General features: G+C 54.4%; 1 protein-coding gene across 5 annotated transcripts in view; it reads left to right on the forward strand.

Moving 5' to 3' along the window:
* tmem134 (transmembrane protein 134) overlaps positions 1-27012 on the forward strand; it is a 108673-nt gene that overhangs the window by 15068 nt on the left and 66593 nt on the right. For 4 of the 5 annotated variants that reach the window (XM_087981548.1, XM_087981547.1, XM_087981545.1 and 1 more), the window contains one exon: positions 5258-5334. The exons of the other annotated variant lie outside the window; for it this stretch is intronic. In XM_087981548.1, coding sequence (XP_087837674.1) covers positions 5258-5334 — 77 coding nt within the window. The remainder of the gene's footprint in view (positions 1-5257; positions 5335-27012) is intronic. 5 annotated transcript variants of the gene reach the window in all.

Here is a 27012-nt window from a genome sequence, read left to right on the forward strand (position 1 = left end):
GTTGGGGGTGGGTTTGTGTGGGGTGTGGGGTTGGCGGTGGGATTGCGCGGGGTGTGGGGTTGAGGGTGGGTTTGTGTGGGGTGTGGGGTTGAGGGTGGGATTGCGTGGGGTGTGGGGTTGGGTGTGGGATTGCGCGGGGTGTGGGGTTGGGGATGGGATTGCGCGGGGTGTGGGGTTGAGGGTGGGATTGCGCGGGGTGTGGGGTTGGGGGTGGGATTGCGCGGGGTGTGGGGTTGAGGGTGGGATTGTGTGGGGTGTGGGGTTGGAGGTGGGTTTGCGTGGGGTTGGGGGTGGGATTGCGCGGGGTGTGGGGTTGGCGGTGGGATTGCGCGGGGTGTGGGGTTGGGGGTGGGATTGCGCGGGGTGTGGGGTTGGGGGTGGGATTGCGTGGGTTGTGGGGTTGGGGATGGGTTTGTGTGGGGTGTGGGGTTGAGGGTGGGTTTGTGTGGGGTGTGGGGTTGGGGGTGGGTTTGCGTGGGGTGTGGGGTTGAGGGTGGGATTGTGTGGGGTGTGGGGTTGGGGGTGGGTTTGTGCGGGGTGTGGGGTTGGGGGTGGGTTTGTGTGGGGTGTGGGGTTGAGGGTGGGTTTGTGTGGGGTGTGGGGTTGGGGGTGGGTTTGCGTGGGGTGTGGGGTTGAGGGTGGGATTGTGTGGGGTGTGGGGTTGGGGATGGGTTTGTGTGGGGTGTGGGGTTGAGGGTGTGTTTGTGTGGGGTGTGGGGTTGGGGGTGGGATTGTGTGGGGTGTGGGGTTGGGGGTGGGTTTGTGTGGGGTGTGGGGTTGGGGGTGGGTTTGTGTGGGGTGTGGGGTTGGGGGTGGGTTTGTGTGGGGTGTGGGGTTGGGGGTGGGATTGCGCGGGGTGTGGGGTTGGGGGTGGGTTTGTGTGGGGTGTGGGGTTGGGGGTGGGTTTGTGTGGGGTGTGGGGTTGGGGGTGGGTTTGTGTGGGGTGTGGGGTTGGGGGTGGGATTGCGCGGGGTGTGGGGTTGAGGGTGCGATTGCGCGGGGTGTGGGGTTGGGAGTGTGTTTGTGTGGGGTGTGGGGTTGAGGGTGGGTTTGTGTGGGGTGTGGGGTTGGCGGTGGGTTTGTGTGGGGTGTGGGGTTGAGGGTGAGATTGTGTGGGGTGTGGGGTTGGGGGTGGGTTTTTTGTGGGGTGTGGGGTTGGGGGTGGGTTTGTGTGGGGTGTGGGGTTGGGGGTGGGTTTGTGTGGGGTGTGGGGTTGGGGGTGGGATTGCGCGGGGTGTGGGGTTGAGGGTGGGATTGCGCGGGGTGTGGGGTTGAGGGTGCGATTGCGCGGGGTGTGGGGTTGGGGGTGGGTTTGTGCGGGGTGTGGGTTTGAGGGTGGGATTGCACGGGGTGTGGGGTTGGGGGTGGGTTTGTGTGGGGTTGGGGGTGGGTTTGTGTGGGGTGTGGGGTTGGGGGTGCGTTTGTGCGGGGTGTGGGGTTGGGGGTGGGTTTGCGGGGGGTGTGGGGTTGTGGGTGGGTTTGCGGGGGGTGTGGGCTTGGGGGTGGGATTGTGCGGGGTGTGGGGTTCGGGGTGGGTTTGTGCGGGGTGTGGGGTTGAGGGTGGGATTGTGCGGGGTGTGGGGTTGAGGGTGGGATTGTGCGGGGTGTGGGATTGAGGGTGGGTTTGCGGGGGGTGTGGGGTTGGGGGTGGGATTGTGCGGGGTGTGGGGTTCGGGGTGGGTTTGTGCGGGGTGTGGGGTTGAGGGTGGGATTGCGCGGCGTATGGGGTTGGGGGTGGGATTGCGCGGGATGTGGGGTTGGGGATGGGATTGCGGGGGGTTTGGGGTTGAGGGTGGGTTTGTGTGCGGTGTGGGGTTGGGGGTGGGATTGTGCGGGGTGTGGGGTTGGGGGTGGGATTGTGTGGGGTGTGGGGTTGGGGGTGGGATTGTGCGGGGTGTGGGGTTGGGGGTGGGTTTGTGTGGGGTTGGGGGTGGGTTTGTGTGGGGTGTGGGGTTGGGGGTGGGATTGTGTGGGGTGTGGGGTTGGGGGTGGGTTTGTGTGGGGTTGGGGGTGGGATTGTGCGGGGTGTGGGGTTGGGGGTGGGTTTGTGTGGGGTGTGGGGTTGGGGGTGGGTTTGTGTGGGGTGTGGGGTTGAGGGTGGGTTTGCGCGGGGTGTGGGGTTGGGGGTGGGTTTGTGTGGGGTGTGGGGTTGGGGCTGGGATTGCGCGGGGTGTGGGGTTGGGGGTGGGATTGCGTGGAGTGTGGGGTTGGGGGTGGGTTTGCGCAGGGTGTGGGGTTGGGGGTGGGATTCTGTGGGGTGTGGGGTTGGGGGTGGGATTGTGCAGGGTGTGGGGTTGAGGGTGGGATTGCGTGGAGTGTGGGGTTGGGGGTGGGTTTGCGCAGGGTGTGGGGTTGGGGGTGGGTTTGTGTGGGGTGTGGGGTTGAGGGTGGGATTGTGCGGGGTGTGGGGTTGGGGGTGGGATTGTGCGGGGAGTGGGGTTGGGGGTGGGTTTGTATGGGGTGTGGGGTTGAGGGTGGGTTTGTGTGGGGTGTGGGGTTGGGGGTGGGTTAGTGTGGGGTGTGAGGTTGGGGGTGGGTTTGTGTGCGGTGTGGGGTTGGGGGTGGGTTTGTGTGGGGTGTGGGGTTGGGGGTGGGTTTGTGTGGGGTGTGGGTTTGGCGGTGGGATTGTGCGGGGTGTGGGGTTGGGGGTGGATTTGAGTGGGTGTGGGGTTGGGGGTGGGCTTGTGTGGGGTGTGGGGTTGGGGGTGGGTTTGAGTGGGGTGTGGGGTTGGGGGTGGGTTTGCGTGGGGTGTCGGGTTAGGGATGGGATTGTGTGGGGTGTGAGGTTGGGGGTGGGTTTGCGTGGGGTGTGGGGTTGGGGGTGGGTTTGTGTGGGGTTGGGGGTGGGTTTGTGTGGGGTGTGGGGTTGGGGGTGGTATTGCGCGTGGTGTGGGGTTGGCGGTGGGATTGCGCGGGGTGTGGGGTTGAGGGTGGGATTGCGCGGGGTGTGGGGTTGGGGGTGGGATTGCGCGGGGTTTGTGGTTGAGGGTGGGATTGCGCGGGGTGTGGGGTTGGCGGTGGGCTTGTGTGGGGTGTGGGGTTGAGGGTGGGATTGCGCGGGGTGTGGGGTTGGCGGTGGGCTTGTGTGGGGTGTGAGGTTGGGGGTGGGTTTGCGTGGGGTGTGGGGTTGGGGGTGGGTTTGTGTGGGGTTGGGGGTGGGATTGCGCGGGGTGTGGGGTTGGCGGTGGGATTGCGCGGGGTGTGGGGTTGGGGGTGGGATTGCGCGGGGTGTGGGGTTGAGGGTGGGTTTGTGTGGGGTGTGGGGTTGAGGGTGGGTTTGTGTGGGGTGTGGGGTTGGGTGTGGGATTGCGCGGGGTGTGGGGCTGTGGGTGGGATTGCGCGGGGTGTGGGGTTGAGGGTGGGTTTGTGTGGGGTGTGGGGTTGAGGGTGGGATTGCGTGGGGTGTGGGGTTGGGTGTGGGATTGCGCGGGGTGTGGGGTTGGGGATGGGTTTGTGTGGGGTGTGGGGTTGGGGGTGGGTTTGTGTGGGGTGTGGGGTTGGGGATGGGTTTGTGTGGGGTGTGGGGTTGAGGGTGTGTTTGTGTGGGGTGTGGGGTTGAGGGTGGGTTTGTGTGGGGTGTGGGGTTGGGGGTGGGTTTGCGTGGGGTGTGGGGTTGGGGGTGGGATTGTGTGGGGTGTGGGGTTGGGGGTGGGTTTGTGTGGGGTGTGGCGTTGGGGGTGGGTTTGTGTGGGTTGTGGGGTTGGGGGTGGGATTGCGCGGGGTGTGGGGTTGAGGGTGGGATTGCGCGGGGTGTGGGGTTGGGGGTGGGATTGCGCTGGGTGTGGGGTTGGGGGTGGGTTTGCGTGGGGTGTGGGGTTGGGGGTGGGATTGCGCGGGGTGTGGGGTTGAGGGTGGGTTTGCGTGGCGTGTGGGGTTGAGGGTGGGATTGCGTGGCGTGTGGGGTTGGGGGTGGGATTGCGCTGGGTGTGGGGTTGGGGGTGGGTTTGCGTGGGGTGTGGGGTTGGGGGTGGGTTTGCGTGGGGTGTGGGGTTGGGGGTGGGTTTGCGTTGGGGTGTGGGGTTGGGGGTCGGTTTGTGTGGGGTTGGGGTTGGGGGTGGGATTGTGTGGGGTGTGGGGTTGAGGGTGGGACTGTGTGGGGTGTGGGGTTGAGGGTGGGACTGTGTGGGGTGTGGGGTTGGGGGTGGGTTTGTGTGGGGTGTGGGGTTGGGGGTGAGTTGGTGTGGGGTGTGCGGTTGGGGGTGGGTTTGTGTGGGGTTGGGGGTGGGTTTGTGTGGAGTGTGGGGTTGGGGGTGGGTTTGTGTGGGGTGTGGGGTTGGGGGTGGGTTTGTGTGGGGTTGGGGGTGGGCTTGTGTGGAGTGTGGGGTTGGGGGTGGGTTTGTGTGGGGTGTGGGGTTGGGGGTGGGTTTGTGTGGGGTGTGGGGTTGGGGGTGGGTTTGTGTGGGGTTGGGGGTGGGTTTGTGTGGGATGTGGGGTTGAGGGTGGGTTTGTGTGGGGTTGGGGGTGGGTTTGTGTGGGGTGTGGGTTTGGGGGTGGGATTGTGTGGGGTGTGGGGTTGGGGGAGGGTTTGTATGGGATGTGGGGTTGGGGGTGGGTTTGTGTGGGGTTGGGGGTGGGTTTGTGTGGGGTGTGGGTTTGGGGGTGGGATTGTGTGGGGTGTGGGGTTGGGGGAGGGTTTGTATGGGGTGTGGGGTTGGGGGTGGGTTTGTGTGGGGTGTGGGGTTGGGGGTGGGTTTGTGTGGGGTTGTGGGTGGGTTTGTGTGGGGTTGGGGGTGGGTTTGTGTGGGGTGTGGGGTTAAGGGTGAGTTTGCGCGGGGTGTGGGGTTGGGTGTGGGTTTGTGTGGGGTGTGGGGTTGGGGGAGGGATTGTGTGGGGTGTGGGGTTGGGGGAGGGTTTGTGTGGGGTTGGGGGTGGGATTGTGTGGGGTTGGGGGTGGGTTTGTGTGGGGTGTGGGATTGTGTGGGGTGTGGGGTTTGGGGTGGGTTTGGGTGGGGTGTGGGGTTGGGGGTGGGTTTGTGTGGGGTGTGGGGTTGTGGGTGGGTTTGTGTGGAGTGTGGGGTTGGGGGTGGGTTTGTGCGGGGTGTGGGGTTGGGGGTGGGATTGTGTGGGGTGTGGGGTTGGGGGTGGGTTTGGGTGGGGTGGGTTTGTGTGGAGTGTGGGGTTGGGGGTGGGTTTGGGTGGGGTGTGGGGTTGGGCTTGGAGGGGCTGGAAGGCTGGGCTAGTCCCTGGACAGAAACATCTCGCTGAGGGGGGCAGACACTGAGGGAAATGTTGCTAACTCCGGCTCTCGGCCTCACAGCTGGACCAGACACCCCGTCATACAGAAGAACAGGAAGATGGTCATCGCCTGTTTCCTGCTCCTCGGTATTGGCTTGGGTAAGGATCAGGCCTTCGACAGGAGAGGAGGAGAGAGGAGGGGGAGATATCTCGACACTGACTGGGGTCTCTCAGTCCCCCCTCTCTCTCTCAGGGAGATATCTGTACACTGACTGGTGTCTCTCAGTCCCCTCTCTCTCTCTCAGTGAGATATCTGTACACTGACTGGTGTCTCTCAGTCCCCTCTCTCTCAGGGAGATATCTGTACACTGACTGGGGTCTCTCAGTCCCCTCTCTCTCTCTCAGAGAGATATCTGTACACTGACTGGTGTCTCTCAGTCCCCTCTCTCTCTCTCAGTGAGATATCTGTACACTGACTGGTGTCTCTCAGTCCCCTCTCTCTCAGGGAGATATCTGTACACTGACTGGTGTCTCTCAGTCCCCTCTCTCTCAGGGAGATATCTGTACACTGACTGGTGTCTCTCAGTCCCCTCTCTCTCTCTCAGGGAGATATCTGTACACTGACTGGTGTCTCTCAGTTCTCTCCATCTCTCAGGGAGATATCAGTACACTGACTGGTGTCTCTCAGTCCCCTCTCTCTCAGGGAGATATCTGTACACTGACTGGTGTCTCTCAGTCCCCCCCCCTCTCTCTCAGGGAGATATCTGGACACTGACTGGTGTCTCTCAGTCCCCTCTCTCTCTCTCAGTGAGATATCTGTACACTGACTGGCGTCTCTCAGTCCCCTCTCTCTCACTCAGGGAGATATCTGTACACTGACTGGTGTCTCTCAGTCCCCTCTCTCTCTCAGGGAGATATCTGTACACTGACTGGTGTCTCTCAGTCCCCTCTCTCTCTCAGGGAGATATCTGTACACTGACTGGTGTCTCTCAGTCCCCTCTCTCTCTCAGGGAGATATCTGTACACTGACTGGTGTCTCTCAGTCCCCTCTCTCTCTCAGGGAGATATCTGTACACTGACTGGGGTCTCTCAGTCCCCCCTCTCTCTCTCAGTGAGATATCTGTACACTGACTGGTGTCTCTCAGTCCCCTCTCTCTCTCTCAGGGAGATATCTGTACACTGACTGGTGTCTCTCAGTCCCCTCTCTCTCTCTCAGGGAGATATCTGTACACTGACTGGTGACTCTCAGTCCCCTCTCTCTCTCTCTGTCAGGGGGATATCTGTACACTGACTGGTGTCTCTCAGTCCCCTTCTCTCTCTCTCTCAGGGAGATATCTGTACACTGACTGGTGTCTCTCAGTCCCCTCTCTCTCAGGGAGATATCTGTACACTGACTGGTGTCTCTCAGTCCCCTCTCTCTCTCTCTCTCTCAGGGAGATATCTGTACACTGACTGGGGTCTCTCAGTCCCCTCTCTCTCAGGGAGATATCTGTACACTGACTGGTGTCTCTCAGTCCCCCCTCTCTCTCTCTCTCTCTCTCTCTGGGAGATATCTGTACACTGACTGGTGTCTCTCAGTCCCCTCTCTCTCTCTCTCTCTCTCAGGGAGATATCTGTACACTGACTGGTGACTCTCAGTCCCCTCTCTCTCTCTCAGGGAGATATCTGTACACTGACTGGTGTCTCTCAGTCCCCTCTCTCTCAGGGAGATATCTGTACACTGACTGGTGTCTCTCAGTCCCCTCTCTCTCTCTCTCAGGGAGATATCTGTACACTGACTGGTGACTCTCAGTCCCCTCTCTCTCTCTGTCAGAGGGATATCTGTACACTGACTGGTGTCTCTCAGTCCCCTCTCTCTCTCTCTCAGGGAGATATCTGTACACTGACTGGTGTCTCTCAGTCCCCTCTCTCTCAGGGAGATATCTGTACACTGACTGGTGTCTCTCAGTCCCCTCTCTCTCTCTCTCAGGGAGATATCTGTACACTGACTGGTGTCTCTCAGTCCCCTCTCTCTCTCTCAGGGAGATATCTGTACACTGACCGGTGCCTCTCAGTCCCCTCTCTCTCTCTCTCAGGGAGATATCTGTACACTGACTGATGTCTCTCAGTCCCCTCTCTCTCTCAGGGAGATATCTGTACACTGACTGGTGTCTCTCAGTCCCCTCTCTCTCTCTCTCTCAGGGAGATATCTGTACACTGACTGGTGTCTCTCAGTCACCTCTCTCTCTCTCAGGGAGATATCTGTACACTGACTGGTGTCTCTCAGTCCCCTCTCTCTCTCTCTCTCAGGGAGATATCTGTACACTGACTGGTGTCTCTCAGTCACCTCTCTCTCTCTCAGGGAGATATCTGTACACTGACTGGTGACTCTCAGTCCCCTCTCTCTCTCTGTCAGAGGGATATCTGTACACTGACTGGTGTCTCTCAGTCCCCTCTCTCTCTCTCTCAGGGAGATATCTGTACACTGACTGGTGTCTCTCAGTCCCCTCTCTCTCAGGGAGATATCTGTACACTGACTGGTGTCTCTCAGTCCCCTCTCTCTCTCTCTCAGGGAGATATCTGTACACTGACTGGTGTCTCTCAGTCCCCTCTCTCTCTCTCAGGGAGATATCTGTACACTGACTGGTGCCTCTCAGTCCCCTCTCTCTCTCTCTCAGGGAGATATCTGTACACTGACTGATGTCTCTCAGTCCCCTCTCTCTCTCAGGGAGATATCTGTACACTGACTGGTGTCTCTCAGTCCCCTCTCTCTCTCTCTCTCAGGGAGATATCTGTACACTGACTGGTGTCTCTCAGTCACCTCTCTCTCTCTCAGGGAGATATCTGTACACTGACTGGTGTCTCTCAGTCCCCTCTCTCTCAGGGAGATATCTGCACACTGACTGGTGTCTCTCAGTCCCCTCACTCTGTCTCTCAGGGCGATATCTGTACACTGACTGGTGTCTCTCAGTCCCCTATCTCTCTCTCAGGGAGATATCTGTACACTAACTGGTGTCTCTCAGTCCCCCCTCTCTCTCTCTCTCTCTGGGAGATATCTGTACACTGACTGGTGTCTCTCAGTCCCCTCTCTCTCTCTCTCTCTCTCAGGGAGATATCTGTACACTGACTGGTGTCTCTCAGTCCCCTCTCTCTCTCTCAGGGAGATATCTGTACACTGACTGGTGTCTCTCAGTCCCCTCTCTCTCAGGGAAATATCTGTACACTGACTGGTGTCTCTCAGTCCCTCCTCTCTCTCTCAGGGAGATATCTGTACACTGACTGGTGTCTCTCAGACCCCCCTCTCTCTCAGGGAGATATCTGTACACTGACTGGTGTCTCTCAGTCCCTTCTCTCTCTCAAGGAGATATCTGTACACTGACTGGTGTCTCTCAGTCCCCCCTCTCTCTCGGAGATATCTGTACACTGACTAGTGTCTCTCAGACCCCTCTCTCTCTTTCAGGGAGATATCTGTACACTGACTGGTGTCTCTCAGTCCCTCCTCTCTCTCTCAGGGAGATATCTGTACACTGACTGGTGTATCTCAGTCCCCTCTCTCTCTCTCATTGATATATCTGTACACTGACTGGTGTCTCTCAGTCCCCCCTCTCTCTCTTTCAGGGAGATATCTGTACACTGACTGGTGTCTCTCAGTCCCTCCTCTCTCTCAGGGAGATATCTGTACACTGACTGGTGTCTCTCAGTCCCCTCTCTCTCTCAGGGAGATATCAGTACACTGACTGGTGTCTCTCAGTCCCCTCTCTCTCTCAGGGAGATATCTGTACACTGACTGGTGTCTCTCAGTCTCCTTTCTCTCTCAGGGAGATATCTGTACACTGACTGGTGTCTCTCAGTCCCCTCTCTCTCTCTCTCAGTGAGATATCTGTACACTGACTGGTGTCTCTCAGTCCCCCCTCTCTCTCAGGGAGATATCTCTACACTGACTGGTGTCTCTCAGTCCCCTCTCTCTCTCAGGGAGATATCAGTACACTGACTGGTGTCTCTCAGTCCCCTCTCTCTATCAGGGAGATATCTGTACACTGACTGGTATCTCTCAGTCCCCTCTCTCTCTCAGGGAGATATCTGTACACTGACTGGTGTCTCTCAGTCCCCTCTCTCTCTCTCTCTCTCTCAGGGAGATATCTGTACACTGACTGGTGTCTCTCAGTCCCCCCTCTCTCTCACTCTCTCTCTCAGGGAGATATCTGTACACTGACTGGTGTCTCTCAGTCCCCTCTCTCTCTCTCTCTCTCAGGGAGATATCTGTACACTGACTGGTATCTCTCAGTCCCTTCTCTCTCTCAGGGAGATATCTGTATACTGACTGGTGTCTCTCAGTCCTCTCTCTCTCTCTCAGGGAGATATCTGTACACTGACTGGTGTCTCTCAGTCCCCTCTCTCTCTCCCTGAGAGATATCTGGACACTGACTGGTGTCTCTCAGTCCCCCCTCTCTCTCTCTCAGGGAGATATCTGTACACTGACTGGTGTCTCTCAGTCCTCTCGCTCTCAGGGAGATATCTGTACACTGACTGGAGTCTCTCAGTCCCCTCTCTCTCTATCTCTCTCAGGGAGATATCTGTACACTGACTGGGGTCTCTCAGTCCCCCCTCTCTCTCTCTCTCAGGGAGATATCTGTACACTGACTGGTGTCTCTCAGTCCTCTCTCTCTCTCTCTCTCACTCTCTCTCTCTCTCTCTCAGGGAGATATCTGTACACTGAATGGTATCTCTCAGTCCCCTCTCTCTCTCTCTCAGGGAGATATCTGTACACTGACTGGTGTCTCTCAGTCCCCTCTCTCTCAGGGAGATATCTGTACACTGACTGGTGTCTCTCAGTCCCCCCTCTCTCTCTCACTCAGGGAGATATCTGTGCACTGACTGGGGTCTCTCAGTCCCCCCTCTCTCTCTCAGTGAGATATCTGTACACTGACTGGTGTCTCTCAGTCCCCTCTCTCTCAGGGAGATATCTGTACACTGACTGGTGTCTCTCAGTCCCCCCTCTCTCTCTCACTCAGGGAGATATCTGTACACTGACTGGTGTCTCTCAGTCCCCCCTCTCTCTCTCTCTCAGGGAGATATCTGTACACTGACTGGTGTCTCTCAGTCCCCCCCCTCTCTCTCTCTCAGGGAGATATCTGTACAATGACTGGGGTCTCTCAGTCCCCCCTCTCTCTCTCAGTGAGATATCTGTACACTGACTGGTGTCTCTCAGTCCCCTCTCTCTCTCTCTCAGGGAGATATCTGTACACTGACTGGTGTCTCTCAGTCCCCTCTCTCTCTCTCAGGGAGATATCTGTACACTGACTGGTGTCTCTCAGTCCCCTCTCTCTCTCTCTCAGGGAGATATCTGTACACTGACTGGTGTCTCTCAGTCCCCTCTCTCTCTCTCTCAGGGAGATATCTGTACACTGACTGGTGTCTCTCAGTCCCCTCTCTCTCTCTCAGGGAGATATCTGTACACTGACTGGTGTCTCTCAGTCCCCTCTCTCTCTCTCAGGGAGATATCTGTACACTGACTGGTGACTCTCAGTCCCCTCTCTCTCTCTCTGTCAGGGGGATATCTGTACACTGACTGGTGTCTCTCAGTCCCCTTCTCTCTCTCTCTCAGGGAGATATCTGTACACTGACTGGTGTCTCTCAGTCCCCTCTCTCTCTCTCTCTCTCAGGGAGATATCTGTACACTGACTGGGGTCTCTCAGTCCCCTCTCTCTCAGGGAGATATCTGTACACTGACTGGTGTCTCTCAGTCCCCCCTCTCTCTCTCTCTCTCTCTCTCTGGGAGATATCTGTACACTGACTGGTGTCTCTCAGTCCCCTCTCTCTCTCTCAGGGAGATATCTGTACACTGACTGGTGTCTCTCAGTCCCCTCTCTCTCAGGGAGATATCTGTACACTGACTGGTGTCTCTCAGTCCCCTCTCTCTCTCTCAGGGAGATATCTGTACACTGACTGGTGACTCTCAGTCCCCTCTCTCTCTCTGTCAGAGGGATATCTGTACACTGACTGGTGTCTCTCAGTCCCCTCTCTCTCTCTCTCAGGGAGATATCTGTACACTGACTGGTGTCTCTCAGTCCCCTCTCTCTCAGGGAGATATCTGTACACTGACTGGTGTCTCTCAGTCCCCTCTCTCTCTCTCTCAGGGAGATATCTGTACACTGACTGGTGTCTCTCAGTCCCCTCTCTCTCTCTCAGGGAGATATCTGTACACTGACCGGTGCCTCTCAGTCCCCTCTCTCTCTCTCTCAGGGAGATATCTGTACACTGACTGGTGTCTCTCAGTCCCCTCTCTCTCTCAGGGAGATATCTGTACACTGACTGGTGTCTCTCAGTCCCCTCTCTCTCTCTCTCTCAGGGAGATATCTGTACACTGACTGGTGTCTCTCAGTCACCTCTCTCTCTCTCAGGGAGATATCTGTACACTGACTGGTGTCTCTCAGTCCCCTCTCTCTCTCTCTCTCAGGGAGATATCTGTACACTGACTGGTGTCTCTCAGTCACCTCTCTCTCTCTCAGGGAGATATCTGTACACTGACTGGTGACTCTCAGTCCCCTCTCTCTCTCTGTCAGAGGGATATCTGTACACTGACTGGTGTCTCTCAGTCCCCTCTCTCTCTCTCTCAGGGAGATATCTGTACACTGACTGGTGTCTCTCAGTCCCCCCTCTCTCTCTCTCAGGGAGATATCTGTGCACTGACTGGTGTCTCTCAGTCCTCTCTCTCTCAGGGAGATATCTGTCCACTGACTGGTGTCTCTCAGTCCCCTCTCTCTCTCAGGGAGATATCTGTACACTGACTGGTGTCTCTCAGTCCCCTCTCTCTCAGGGAGATATCTGTACACTGACTGGTGTCTCTCAGTCCCCTCTCTCTCTCTCTCAGGGAGATATCTGTACACTGACTGGTGTCTCTCAGTCCCCTCTCTCTCTCTCAGGGAGATATCTCTACACTGACTGGTGCCTCTCAGTCCCCTCTCTCTCTCTCTCAGGGAGATATCTGTACACTGACTGATGTCTCTCAGTCCCCTCTCTCTCTCAGGGAGATATCTGTACACTGACTGGTGTCTCTCAGTCCCCTCTCTCTCTCTCTCTCAGGGAGATATCTGTACACTGACTGGTGTCTCTCAGTCACCTCTCTCTCTCTCAGGGAGATATCTGTACACTGACTGGTGTCTCTCAGTCCCCTCTCTCTCAGGGAGATATCTGCACACTGACTGGTGTCTCTCAGTCCCCTCACTCTGTCTCTCAGGGCGATATCTGTTCACTGACTGGTGTCTCTCAGTCCCCTATCTCTCTCTCAGGGAGATATCTGTACACTAACTGGTGTCTCTCAGTCCCCCCTCTCTCTCTCTCTCTCTGGGAGATATCTGTACACTGACTGGTGTCTCTCAGTCCCCTCTCTCTCTCTCTCTCTCTCAGGGAGATATCTGTACACTGACTGGTGTCTCTCAGTCCCCTCTCTCTCTCTCAGGGAGATATCTGTACACTGACTGGTGTCTCTCAGTCCCCTCTCTCTCAGGGAAATATCTGTACACTGACTGGTGTCTCTCAGTCCCTCCTCTCTCTCTCAGGGAGATATCTGTACACTGACTGGTGTCTCTCAGACCCCCCTCTCTCTCAGGGAGATATCTGTACACTGACTGGTGTCTCTCAGTCCCTTCTCTCTCTCAAGGAGATATCTGTACACTGACTGGTGTCTCTCAGTCCCCCCTCTCTCTCGGAGATATCTGTACACTGACTAGTGTCTCTCAGACCCCTCTCTCTCTTTCAGGGAGATATCTGTACACTGACTGGTGTCTCTCAGTCCCTCCTCTCTCTCTCAGTGAGATATCTGTACACTGACTGGTGTATCTCAGTCCCCTCTCTCTCTCTCATTGATATATCTGTACACTGACTGGTGTCTCTCAGTCCTCCCTCTCTCTCTTTCAGGGAGATATCTGTACACTGACTGGTGTCTCTCAGTCCCTCCTCTCTCTCAGGGAGATATCTGTACACTGACTGGTGTCTCTCAGTCCCCTCTCTCTCAGGGAGATATCAGTACACTGACTGGTGTCTCTCAGTCCCCTCTCTCAGGGAGATATCTGTACACTGACTGGTGTCTCTCAGTCCCCTCTCTCTCTCTCACAGGGAGATATCTGTACACTGACTGGTATCTCTCAGTCATCTCTCTCTCTCAGGGAGATATCTGTACACTGACTGGTGTCTCTCAGTCCCCTCTCTCTCTATCAGGGAGATATCTGTACACTGACTGGTGTCTCTCAGTCCCCTCTCTCTCTCATTGAGATATCTGTACACTGACTGGGGTCTCTCAGTCCCCCCTCTCTCTCTCAGGGAGATATCTGTACACTGACTGGTGTCTCTCAGTCCCCTCTCTCTCTCAGGGACATATCAGTTCCATGACTGGTATCTCTCAGTCCCCTCTCTCTATCAGGGAGATATCTGTACACTGACTGGTATCTCTCAATCCCCTCTCTCTCTCAGGGAGATATCTGTACACTGACTGGTGTCTCTCAGTCCCCTCTCTCTCTATCAGGGAGATATCTGTACACTGACTGGTATCTCTCAGTCCCCTCTCTCTCTCAGGGAGATATCTGTACACTGACTGGTGTCTCTCAGTCCCCCCTCTCTCTCTCTCTCTCTCTCAGGGAGATATCTGTACACTGACTGGTGTCTCTCAGTCCCCCCTCTCTCTCTCAGGGAGATATCTGTACACTGACTGGTGTCTCTCAGTCCCGTCTCTCTCTCTCAGGGAGATATCTGTACACTGACTGGTGTCTCTCAGTCCCCTCCCTCTCTCTCTCAGAGAGATATCTGTACACTGACTGGTGTCTCTCAGTCCCCCCTCTCTCTCTCAGGGAGATATCTGTGCACTGACTGGTGTCTCTCAGTCCCCTCGCTCTCAGGGAGATATCTGTACACTGACTGGTGTCTCTCAGTCCCCTCTCTCTCTCTCTCTCTCTCTCAGGGAGATATCTGTACACTGACTGGGGTCTCTCAGTCCCCTCTCTCTCAGGGAGATATCTGTACACTGACTGGTGTCTCTCAGTCCCCTCTCTCTCTCAGGGAGATATCTGTACACTGACTGGTGTCTCTCAGTCCCCACTCTCTCTCAGGGAGATATCTGTACACTGACTGGTGTCTCTCAGTCCCCACTCTCTCTCAGGGAGATATCTGTACACTGACTGGTGTCTCTCAGTCCCCTCTCTCTCTCTCTCTCTCTCTCAGGGAGATATCTGTACACTGACTGGGGTCTCTCAGTCCCCTCTCTCTCAGGGAGATATCTGTACACTGACTGGTATCTCTCAATCCCCTCTCTCTCTCAGGGAGATATCTGTACACTGACTGGTGTCTCTCAGTCCCCTCTCTCTCTATCAGGGAGATATCTGTACACTGACTGGTATCTCTCAGTCCCCTCTCTCTCTCAGGGAGATATCTGTACACTGACTGGTGTCTCTCAGTCCCCCCTCTCTCTCTCTCTCTCTCTCAGGGAGATATCTGTACACTGACTGGTGTCTCTCAGTCCCCTCTCTCTCTCTCAGGGAGATACCTGTACACTGACTGGTGTCTCTTAGTCCCGTCTCTCTCTCTCAGGGAGATATCTGTACACTGACTGGTGTCTCTCAGTCCCCTCCCTCTCTCTCTCAGAGAGATATCTGTACACTGACTGGTGTCTCTCAGTCCCCCCTCTCTCTCAGGGAGATATCTGTGCACTGACTGGTGTCTCTCAGTCCCCTCGCTCTCAGGGAGATATCTGTACACTGACTGGTGTCTCTCAGTCCCCTCTCTCTCTCTCTCTCTCTCTCAGGGAGATATCTGTACACTGACTGGGGTCTCTCAGTCCCCTCTCTCTCAGGGAGATATCTGTACACTGACTGGTGTCTCTCAGTCCCCTCTCTCTCTCAGGGAGATATCTGTACACTGACTGGTGTCTCTCAGTCCCCCCTCTCTCTCGGAGATATCTGTACACTGACTAGTGTCTCTCAGACCCCTCTCTCTCTTTCAGGGAGATATCTGTACACTGACTGGTGTCTCTCAGTCCCTCCTCTCTCTCTCAGGGAGATATCTGAACACTGACTGGTGTATCTCAGTCCCCTCTCTCTCTCTCATTGATATATCTGTACACTGACTGGTGTCTCTCAGTCCCCCCTCTCTCTCTTTCAGGGAGATATCTGTACACTGACTGGTGTCTCTCAGTCCCTCCTCTCTCTCAGGGAGATATCTGTACACTGACTGGTGTCTCTCAGTCCCCTCTCTCTCTCCGGGAGATATCAGTACACTGACTGGTGTCTCTCAGTCCCCTCTCTCTCTCAGGGAGATATCTGTACACTGACTGGTGTCTCTCAGTCTCCTTTCTCTCTCAGGGAGATATCTGTACACTGACTGGTGTCTCTCAGTCCCCTCTCTCTCTCTCTCAGTGAGATATCTGTACACTGACTGGTGTCTCTCAGTCCCCCCTCTCTCTCAGGGAGATATCTCTACACTGACTGGTGTCTCTCAGTCCCCTCTCTCTCTCAGGGAGATATCAGTACACTGACTGGTGTCTCTCAGTCCCCTCTCTCTATCAGGGAGATATCTGTACACTGACTGGTATCTCTCAGTCCCCTCTCTCTCTCTCAGGGAGATATCTGTACACTGACTGGTGTCTCTCAGTCCCCTCTCTCTCTCTCTCTCTCTCAGGGAGATATCTGTACACTGACTGGTGTCTCTCAGTCCCCCCTCTCTCTCACTCTCTCTCTCAGGGAGATATCTGTACACTGACTGGTGTCTCTCAGTCCCCTCTCTCTCTCTCTCTCTCTCTCTCAGGGAGATATCTGTACACTGACTGGTATCTCTCAGTCCCTTCTCTCTCTCAGGGAGATATCTGTATACTGACTGGTGTCTCTCAGTCCTCTCTCTCTCTCTCAGGGAGATATCTGTACACTGACTGGTGTCTCTCAGTCCCCTCTCTCTCTCCCTGAGAGATATCTGGACACTGACTGGTGTCTCTCAGTCCCCCCTCTCTCTCTCTCTCAGGGAGATATCTGTACACTGACTGGTGTCTCTCAGTCCTCTCGCTCTCAGGGAGATATCTGTACACTGACTGGGGTCTCTCAGTCCCCTCTCTCTCTATCTCTCTCAGGGAGATATCTGTACACTGACTGGGGTCTCTCAGTCCCCCCTCTCTCTCTCTCTCAGGGAGATATCTGTACACTGACTGGTGTCTCTCAGTCCTCTCTCTCTCTCTCTCTCACTCTCTCTCTCTCTCTCTCAGGGAGATATCTGTACACTGAATGGTATCTCTCAGTCCCCTCTCTCTCTCTCTCAGGGAGATATCTGTACACTGACTGGTGTCTCTCAGTCCCCTCTCTCTCAGGGAGATATCTGTACACTGACTGGTGTCTCTCAGTCCCCTCTCTCTCTCTCTCAGGGAGATATCTGTACACTGACTGGTGTCTCTCAGTCCCCTCTCTCACTCTCTCAGGGAGATATCTGTACACTGACTGGTGTCTCTCAGTTCCCTCTCTCTCTCTCAGGGAGATATCTGTACACTGACTGGTGTCTCTCAGTCCCCTCTCTCTCAGGGAAATATCTGGACACTGACTGGTGTCTCTCAGTCCCTCCTCTCTCTCTCTCAGGGAGATATCTGTACACTGACTGGTATCTCTCAGTACCCCCTCTCTCTCAGGGAGATATCTGTACACTGACTGGTGTCTCTCAGTCCCTTCTCTCTCTCAAGGAGATATCTGTACACTGACTAGTGTCTCTCAGACCCCCCTCTCTCTCAGGGAGATATATGTTCACTGACTGGTGTCTCTCAGTCCCTCCTCTCTCTCTCAGGGAGATATCTGTACACTGACTGGTGTCTCTCAGTCCCCCCTCTCTCTCAGGGAGATATCTGTACACTGACTAGTGTCTCTCAGACCCCTCTCTCTCTCTCTCATTGAGATATCTGTACACTGACTGGTGTCTATCAGTCCCCTCTCTCTCAGGGAGATATCTGTACACTGACTGGTGTCTCTCAGTCCCCTCTCTCTCTCAGGGAGATATCTGTACACTGACTGGTGTCTCTCAGTCTCCTTTCTCTCTCTCTCAGGGAGATATCTGTACACTGACTGGTGTCTCTCAGTCCCCTCTCTCTCTCTCTCTCAGTGAGATATCTGTACACTGACTGGTGTCTCTCAGTCCCCCCTCTCTCTCAGGGAGATATCTGTACACTGACTGGTGTCTCTCAGTCCCCTCTCTCTCTCAGGGAGATATCAGTTCCATGACTGGTGTCTCTCAGTCCCCTCTCTCTATCAGGGAGATATCTGTACACTGACTGGTATCTCTCAGTCCCCTCTCTCTCTCAGGGAGATATCTGTACACTGACTGGTGTCTCTCAGTCCCCTCTCTCTCTCTCTCTCTCAGGGAGATATCTGTACACTGACTGGTGTCTCTCAGTCCCCCCTCTCTCTCTCTCTCTCTCTCACGGAGATATCTGTACACTGACTGCTGTCTCTCAGTCCCCTCTCTCTCTCTCAGGGAGAGATCTGTACACTGACTGGTGTCTCTCAGTCCCCTCTCTCTCTCTCAGGGAGATATCTGTGCACTGACTGGTGTCTCTCAGTCCCCTCGCTCTCAGGGAGATATCTGTACACTGACTGGTGTCTCTCAGTCCCCTCTCTCTCTCTCAAGGAGATATCTGTACACTGACTGGTGTCTCTCAGTCCCTTCTCTCTCTCTCATTGAGATATCTGTACACTGACTGGTGTCTCTCAGTCCCCCCTCTCTCTCTCTCAGGGAGATATCTGTGCACTGACTGGTATCTCTCAGTCCCCTCTCTCTCTCAGGGAGATATCTGTACACTGACTGGTGTCTCTCAGTCCCCTCTCTCAGGGAGATATCTGTACACTGACTGGTGTCTCTCAGTCCCCTCTCTCTCTCTCACAGGGAGATATCTGTACACTGACTGGTATCTCTCAGTCATCTCTCTCTCTCAGGGAGATATCTGTACACTGACTGGTGTCTCTCAGTCCCCTCTCTCTCTATCAGGGAGATATCTGTACACTGACTGGTGTCTCTCAGTCCCCTCTCTCTCTCATTGAGATATCTGTACACTGACTGGGGTCTCTCAGTCCCCCCTCTCTCTCTCAGGGAGATATCTGTACACTGACTGGTGTCTCTCAGTCCCCTCTCTCTCTCAGGGACATATCAGTTCCATGACTGGTATCTCTCAGTCCCCTCTCTCTATCAGGGAGATATCTGTACACTGACTGGTATCTCTCAATCCCCTCTCTCTCTCAGGGAGATATCTGTACACTGACTGGTGTCTCTCAGTCCCCTCTCTCTCTATCAGGGAGATATCTGTACACTGACTGGTATCTCTCAGTCCCCTCTCTCTCTCAGGGAGATATCTGTACACTGACTGGTGTCTCTCAGTCCCCCCTCTCTCTCTCTCTCTCTCTCAGGGAGATATCTGTACACTGACTGGTGTCTCTCAGTCCCCCCTCTCTCTCTCAGGGAGATATCTGTACACTGACTGGTGTCTCTCAGTCCCGTCTCTCTCTCTCAGGGAGATATCTGTACACTGACTGGTGTCTCTCAGTCCCCTCCCTCTCTCTCTCAGAGAGATATCTGTACACTGACTGGTGTCTCTCAGTCCCCCCTCTCTCTCTCAGGGAGATATCTGTGCACTGACTGGTGTCTCTCAGTCCCCTCGCTCTCAGGGAGATATCTGTACACTGACTGGTGTCTCTCAGTCCCCTCTCTCTCTCTCTCTCTCTCTCAGGGAGATATCTGTACACTGACTGGGGTCTCTCAGTCCCCTCTCTCTCAGGGAGATATCTGTACACTGACTGGTGTCTCTCAGTCCCCTCTCTCTCTCAGGGAGATATCTGTACACTGACTGGTGTCTCTCAGTCCCCACTCTCTCTCAGGGAGATATCTGTACACTGACTGGTGTCTCTCAGTCCCCACTCTCTCTCAGGGAGATATCTGTACACTGACTGGTGTCTCTCAGTCCCCTCTCTCTCTCTCTCTCTCTCTCAGGGAGATATCTGTACACTGACTGGGGTCTCTCAGTCCCCTCTCTCTCAGGGAGATATCTGTACACTGACTGGTATCTCTCAATCCCCTCTCTCTCTCAGGGAGATATCTGTACACTGACTGGTGTCTCTCAGTCCCCTCTCTCTCTATCAGGGAGATATCTGTACACTGACTGGTATCTCTCAGTCCCCTCTCTCTCTCAGGGAGATATCTGTACACTGACTGGTGTCTCTCAGTCCCCCCTCTCTCTCTCTCTCTCTCTCAGGGAGATATCTGTACACTGACTGGTGTCTCTCAGTCCCCTCTCTCTCTCTCAGGGAGATACCTGTACACTGACTGGTGTCTCTTAGTCCCGTCTCTCTCTCTCAGGGAGATATCTGTACACTGACTGGTGTCTCTCAGTCCCCTCCCTCTCTCTCTCAGAGAGATATCTGTACACTGACTGGTGTCTCTCAGTCCCCCCTCTCTCTCAGGGAGATATCTGTGCACTGACTGGTGTCTCTCAGTCCCCTCGCTCTCAGGGAGATATCTGTACACTGACTGGTGTCTCTCAGTCCCCTCTCTCTCTCTCTCTCTCTCTCAGGGAGATATCTGTACACTGACTGGGGTCTCTCAGTCCCCTCTCTCTCAGGGAGATATCTGTACACTGACTGGTGTCTCTCAGTCCCCTCTCTCTCTCAGGGAGATATCTGTACACTGACTGGTGTCTCTCAGTCCCCACTCTCTCTCAGGGAGATATCTGTACACTGACTGGTGTCTCTCAGTCCCCACTCTCTCTCAGGGAGATATCTGTACACTGACTGGTGTCTCTCAGTCCCCTCTCTCTCTCTCTCTCTCTCTCAGGGAGATATCTGTACACTGACTGGGGTCTCTCAGTCCCCTCTCTCTCAGGCAGATATCTATATACTGACTGGTGTCTCTCAGTCCCCCTCTCTCTCAGGGAGATATCTGTACACTGACTGATGTCTCTCAGTCCTCCCTCTCTCTCTCTCAGGGAGATATCTGTACACTGACTGGTGTCTCTCAGTCCTCTCTCTCTGCGGGAGATATCTGTACACTGACTGGTGTCTCTCAGTCCCCTCTCTCTCTCAGGGAGATATCTGTACACTGACTGGTGTCTCTCAGTCCCCCCTCACTCTCACAGGGAGATATCTATATACTGACTGGTGTCTCCCTGTCCCCTCTCTCTCTCTCTCAGGGAGATATCTGTACACTGACTGGTGTCTCTCAGTCCCCCTCTCTCTCAGGGAGATATCTGTACACTGACTGATGTCTCTCAGTCCCCCCTCTCTCTCTCTCAGGGAGATATCTGTACACTGACTGGTGTCTCTCAGTCCTCTCTCTCTCAGGGAGATATCTGTACACTGACTGGTGTCTCTCAGTCCTCTCTCTCTCAGGGAGATATCTGTACACTGACTGGTATCTCTCAGTCCCCTCTCTCTCTCTCTCAGGGAGATATCTGTACACTGACGGGTGTGTCTCAGTCTCCCCCCCCGCCTCTCAGGGAGATATCTGTACACTGACTGGGGTCTCTCAGTCCCCCCTCTCTCTCTCAGTGAGATATCTGTACACTGACTGGTGTCTCAGTCCCCTCTCTCTCTCTCAGGGAGATATCTGTACACTGACTGGTGTCTCTCAGTCCACTCTCTCTCTCAAGGCGATATTTGTACACTGACTAGTGTCTCTCAGACCCCACTCTCTCTCAGGTAGATATCTGTACACTGACTGGTGTCTCTCCGTCCCTCCTCTCTCTCTCAGGGAGATATCTGTACACTAACTGATGTCTCTCAGTCCCCCCTCTCTCTCAGGGAGATATCTGTACACTGACTAGTGTCTCTCAGATCCCTCTCTCTCTTTCAGGGAGATATCTGTACACTGACTGGTGTCTCTCAGTCCCCTCTCTCTCTCTCTCAGGGAGATATCTGTACACTGACTGGTGTCTCTCAGTCCCCTCTCTCACTCTCTCAGGGAGATATCTGTACACTGACTGGTGTCTCTCAGTTCCCTCTCTCTCTCTCAGGGAGATATCTGTACACTGACTGGTGTCTCTCAGTCCCCTCTCTCTCAGGGAAATATCTGGACACTGACTGGTGTCTCTCAGTCCCTCCTCTCTCTCTCTCAGGGAGATATCTGTACACTGACTGGTATCTCTCAGTACCCCCTCTCTCTCAGGGAGATATCTGTACACTGACTGGTGTCTCTCAGTCCCTTCTCTCTCTCAAGGAGATATCTGTACACTGACTAGTGTCTCTCAGACCCCCCTCTCTCTCAGGGAGATATATGTTCATTGACTGGTGTCTCTCAGTCCCTCCTCTCTCTCTCAGGGAGATATCTGTACACTGACTGGTGTCTCTCAGTCCCCCCTCTCTCTCAGGGAGATATCTGTACACTGACTAGTGTCTCTCAGTCCCCTCTCTCTCTCTCTCAGGGAGATATCTGTACACTGACTGGTGTCTCTCAGTCCCCTCTCTCACTCTCTCAGGGAGATATCTGTACACTGACTGGTGTCTCTCAGTTCCCTCTCTCTCTCTCAGGGAGATATCTGTACACTGACTGGTGTCTCTCAGTCCCCTCTCTCTCAGGGAAATATCTGGACACTGACTGGTGTCTCTCAGTCCCTCCTCTCTCTCTCTCAGGGAGATATCTGTACACTGACTGGTATCTCTCAGTACCCCCTCTCTCTCAGGGAGATATCTGTACACTGACTAGTGTCTCTCAGACCCCCCTCTCTCTCAGGGAGATATATGTTCACTGACTGGTGTCTCTCAGTCCCTCCTCTCTCTCTCAGGGAGATATCTGTACACTGACTGGTGTCTCTCAGTCCCCCCTCTCTCTCAGGGAGATATCTGTACACTGACTAGTGTCTCTCAGACCCCTCTCTCTCTCTCTCATTGAGATATCTGTACACTGACTGGTGTCTATCAGTCCCCTCTCTCTCAGGGAGATATCTGTACACTGACTGGTGTCTCTCAGTCCCCTCTCTCTCTCAGGGAGATATCTGTACACTGACTGGTGTCTCTCAGTCTCCTTTCTCTCTCTCTCAGGGAGATATCTGTACACTGACTGGTGTCTCTCAGTCCCCTCTCTCTCTCTCTCTCAGTGAGATATCTGTACACTGACTGGTGTCTCTCAGTCCCCCCTCTCTCTCAGGGAGATATCTGTACACTGACTGGTGTCTCTCAGTCCCCTCTCTCTCTCAGGGAGATATCAGTTCCATGACTGGTGTCTCTCAGTCCCCTCTCTCTATCAGGGAGATATCTGTACACTGACTGGTATCTCTCAGTCCCCTCTCTCTCTCAGGGAGATATCTGTACACTGACTGGTGTCTCTCAGTCCCCTCTCTCTCTCTCTCTCTCAGGGAGATATCTGTACACTGACTGGTGTCTCTCAGTCCCCCCTCTCTCTCTCTCTCTCTCTCACGGAGATATCTGTACACTGACTGCTGTCTCTCAGTCCCCTCTCTCTCTCTCAGGGAGAGATCTGTACACTGACTGGTGTCTCTCAGTCCCCTCTCTCTCTCTCAGGGAGATATCTGTGCACTGACTGGTGTCTCTCAGTCCCCTCGCTCTCAGGGAGATATCTGTACACTGACTGGTGTCTCTCAGTCCCCTCTCTCTCTCTCAAGGAGATATCTGTACACTGACTGGTGTCTCTCAGTCCCCCCCCCTCTCTCTCAGGGAGATATCTGTGCACTGACTGGTATCTCTCAGTCCCCTCTCTCTCTCAGGGAGATATCTGTACACTGACTGGTGTCTCTCAGTCCCCTCTCTCAGGGAGATATCTGTACACTGACTGGTGTCTCTCAGTCCCCTCTCTCTCTCTCACAGGGAGATATCTGTACACTGACTGGTATCTCTCAGTCATCTCTCTCTCTCAGGGAGATATCTGTACACTGACTGGTGTCTCTCAGTCCCCTCTCTCTCTATCAGGGAGATATCTGTACACTGACTGGTGTCTCTCAGTCCCCTCTCTCTCTCATTGAGATATCTGTACACTGACTGGGGTCTCTCAGTCCCCCCTCTCTCTCTCAGGGAGATATCTGTACACTGACTGGTGTCTCTCAGTCCCCTCTCTCTCTCAGGGACATATCAGTTCCATGACTGGTATCTCTCAGTCCCCTCTCTCTATCAGGGAGATATCTGTACACTGACTGGTATCTCTCAATCCCCTCTCTCTCTCAGGGAGATATCTGTACACTGACTGGTGTCTCTCAGTCCCCTCTCTCTCTATCAGGGAGATATCTGTACACTGACTGGTATCTCTCAGTCCCCTCTCTCTCTCAGGGAGATATCTGTACACTGACTGGTGTCTCTCAGTCCCCCCTCTCTCTCTCTCTCTCTCTCAGGGAGATATCTGTACACTGACTGGTGTCTCTCAGTCCCCCCTCTCTCTCTCAGGGAGATATCTGTACACTGACTGGTGTCTCTCAGTCCCGTCTCTCTCTCTCAGGGAGATATCTGTACACTGACTGGTGTCTCTCAGTCCCCTCCCTCTCTCTCTCAGAGAGATATCTGTACACTGACTGGTGTCTCTCAGTCCCCCCTCTCTCTCTCAGGGAGATATCTGTGCACTGACTGGTGTCTCTCAGTCCCCTCGCTCTCAGGGAGATATCTGTACACTGACTGGTGTCTCTCAGTCCCCTCTCTCTCTCTCTCTCTCTCTCAGGGAGATATCTGTACACTGACTGGGGTCTCTCAGTCCCCTCTCTCTCAGGGAGATATCTGTACACTGACTGGTGTCTCTCAGTCCCCTCTCTCTCTCAGGGAGATATCTGTACACTGACTGGTGTCTCTCAGTCCCCACTCTCTCTCAGGGAGATATCTGTACACTGACTGGTGTCTCTCAGTCCCCACTCTCTCTCAGGGAGATATCTGTACACTGACTGGTGTCTCTCAGTCCCCTCTCTCTCTCTCTCTCTCTCTCAGGGAGATATCTGTACACTGACTGGGGTCTCTCAGTCCCCTCTCTCTCAGGGAGATATCTGTACACTGACTGGTATCTCTCAATCCCCTCTCTCTCTCAGGGAGATATCTGTACACTGACTGGTGTCTCTCAGTCCCCTCTCTCTCTATCAGGGAGATATCTGTACACTGACTGGTATCTCTCAGTCCCCTCTCTCTCTCAGGGAGATATCTGTACGCTGACTGGTGTCTCTCAGTCCCCCCTCTCTCTCTCTCTCTCTCTCAGGGAGATATCTGTACACTGACTGGTGTCTCTCAGTCCCCTCTCTCTCTCTCAGGGAGATACCTGTACACTGACTGGTGTCTCTTAGTCCCGTCTCTCTCTCTCAGGGAGATATCTGTACACTGACTGGTGTCTCTCAGTCCCCTCCCTCTCTCTCTCAGAGAGATATCTGTACACTGACTGGTGTCTCTCAGTCCCCCCTCTCTCTCAGGGAGATATCTGTGCACTGACTGGTGTCTCTCAGTCCCCTCGCTCTCAGGGAGATATCTGTACACTGACTGGTGTCTCTCAGTCCTCTCTCTCTCTCTCTCTCACACTCTCTCTCTCTCTCTCTCTCTCAGGGAGATATCTGTACACTGACTGGTGTCTCTCAGTCCCCTCTCTCTCAGGGAGATATCTGTACACTGACTGGTGTCTCTCAGTCCCCTCTCTCTCTCAGGGAGATATCTGTACACTGACTGGTGTCTCTCAGTCCCCACTCTCTCTCAGGGAGATATCTGTACACTGACTGGTGTCTCTCAGTCCCCTCTCTCTCTCTCTCTCTCTCTCAGGGAGATATCTGTACACTGACTGGGGTCTCTCAGTCCCCTCTCTCTCAGGCAGATATCTATATACTGACTGGTGTCTCTCAGTCCCCCTCTCTCTCAGGGAGATATCTGTACACTGACTGATGTCTCTCAGTCCTCCCTCTCTCTCTCTCAGGGAGATATCTGTACACTGACTGGTGTCTCTCAGTCCTCTCTCTCTGAGGGAGATATCTGTACACTGACTGGTGTCTCTCAGTCCCCTCTCTCTCTCAGGGAGATATCTGTACACTGACTGGTGTCTCTCAGTCCCCCCTCACTCTCACAGGGAGATATCTATATACTGACTGGTGTCTCCCTGTCCCCTCTCTCTCTCTCTCAGGGAGATATCTGTACACTGACTGGTGTCTCTCAGTCCCCCTCTCTCTCAGGGAGATATCTGTACACTGACTGATGTCTCTCAGTCCCCCCTCTCTCTCTCTCAGGGAGATATCTGTACACTGACTGGTGTCTCTCAGTCCTCTCTCTCTCAGGGAGATATCTGTACACTGACTGGTGTCTCTCAGTCCTCTCTCTCTCAGGGAGATATCTGTACACTGACTGGTATCTCTCAGTCCCCTCTCTCTCTCTCTCAGGGAGATATCTGTACACTGACGGGTGTGTCTCAGTCTCCCCCCCCGCCTCTCAGGGAGATATCTGTACACTGACTGGGGTCTCTCAGTCCCCCCTCTCTCTCTCAGTGAGATATCTGTACACTGACTGGTGTCTCAGTCCCCTCTCTCTCTCTCAGGGAGATATCTGTACACTGACTGGTGTCTCTCAGTCCACTCTCTCTCTCAAGGCGATATTTGTACACTGACTAGTGTCTCTCAGACCCCACTCTCTCTCAGGTAGATATCTGTACACTGACTGGTGTCTCTCCGTCCCTCCTCTCTCTCTCAGGGAGATATCTGTACACTAACTGATGTCTCTCAGTCCCCCCTCTCTCTCAGGGAGATATCTGTACACTGACTAGTGTCTCTCAGATCCCTCTCTCTCTTTCAGGGAGATATCTGTACACTGACTGGTGTCTCTCAGTCCCCTCTCTCTCTCTCTCTCTCATTGAGATATCTGTACACTGACTGGTGTCTCTCAGTCCCCCCTCTCTCTCAGGGAGATATCTGTACACTGACTGGTGTCTCTCAGTCCCCCCTCTCTCTCAGGGAGATATCTGTACACTGACTAGTGTCTCTCAGCCCCCTCTCTCTCTTTCAGGGAGATATCTGTACACTGACTGGTGTCTCTCAGTCCCCCCTCTCTCTCTCTCTGGGAGATATCTGTACACTAACTGGTGTCTCTCAGTCCTCTCTCTCTCAGGGAGATATCTGTACACTGACTGGTGTCTCTCAGTCCTCTCTCTCTCTCTCTCTCACACTCTCTCTCTCTCTCTCTCTCTCTCAGGGAGATATCTGTACACTGACTGGTGTCTCTCAGTCCCCTCTCTCTCTCTCAGGGAGATATCTGTACACTGACTGGGGTCTCTCAGTCCCCCCTCTCTCTCTCAGTGAGATATCTGTACACTGACTGGTGTCTCACAGTCCCTCCTCTCTCTCTCAGGGAGATATCTGTACACTGACAGGTGTATCTCAGTCCCCTCTCTCTCTCTCATTGAGATATCTGTACACTGACTGGTGTCTCTCAGTCCCCCCTCTCTCTCTTTCAGGGAGATATCTGTGCACTGACTGGTGTCTCTCAGTCCCTCCTCTCTCTTAGGGAGATATCTGTGCACTGACTGGTGTCTCTCAGTCCCCCCTCTCTCTCTTTCAGGGAGATATCTGTGCACTGACTGGTGTCTCTCAGTCCCCTCTCTCTCTCAGGGAGATATCAGTACACTAACTGGTGTCTCTCAGTCCCCTCTCTCTCAGGGAGATATCTGTACACTGACTGGTATCTCTCTGTCTCCCCCCCCCTCTCTCAGGGAGATATCTGTACACTGACTGGTGTCTCTCAGTCCCCTCTCTCTCTCAGGGAGATATCAGTACACTGACTGGTGTCTCTCAGTCCCCTCTCTCTATCAGGGAGATATCTGTACACTGACTGGTATCTCTCAGTCCCCTCTCTCTCTCTCTCTCAGGGAGATATCTGTACACTGACTGGTGTCTCTCAGTCCCTTCTCTCT

This window comes from Chiloscyllium plagiosum, unplaced genomic scaffold (genome assembly GCF_037043375.1).
Source record: "Chiloscyllium plagiosum isolate Xiang-an unplaced genomic scaffold, Cpla_swu_hap1 HiC_scaffold_40, whole genome shotgun sequence".
NCBI lineage: Eukaryota > Metazoa > Chordata > Chondrichthyes > Orectolobiformes > Hemiscylliidae > Chiloscyllium > Chiloscyllium plagiosum.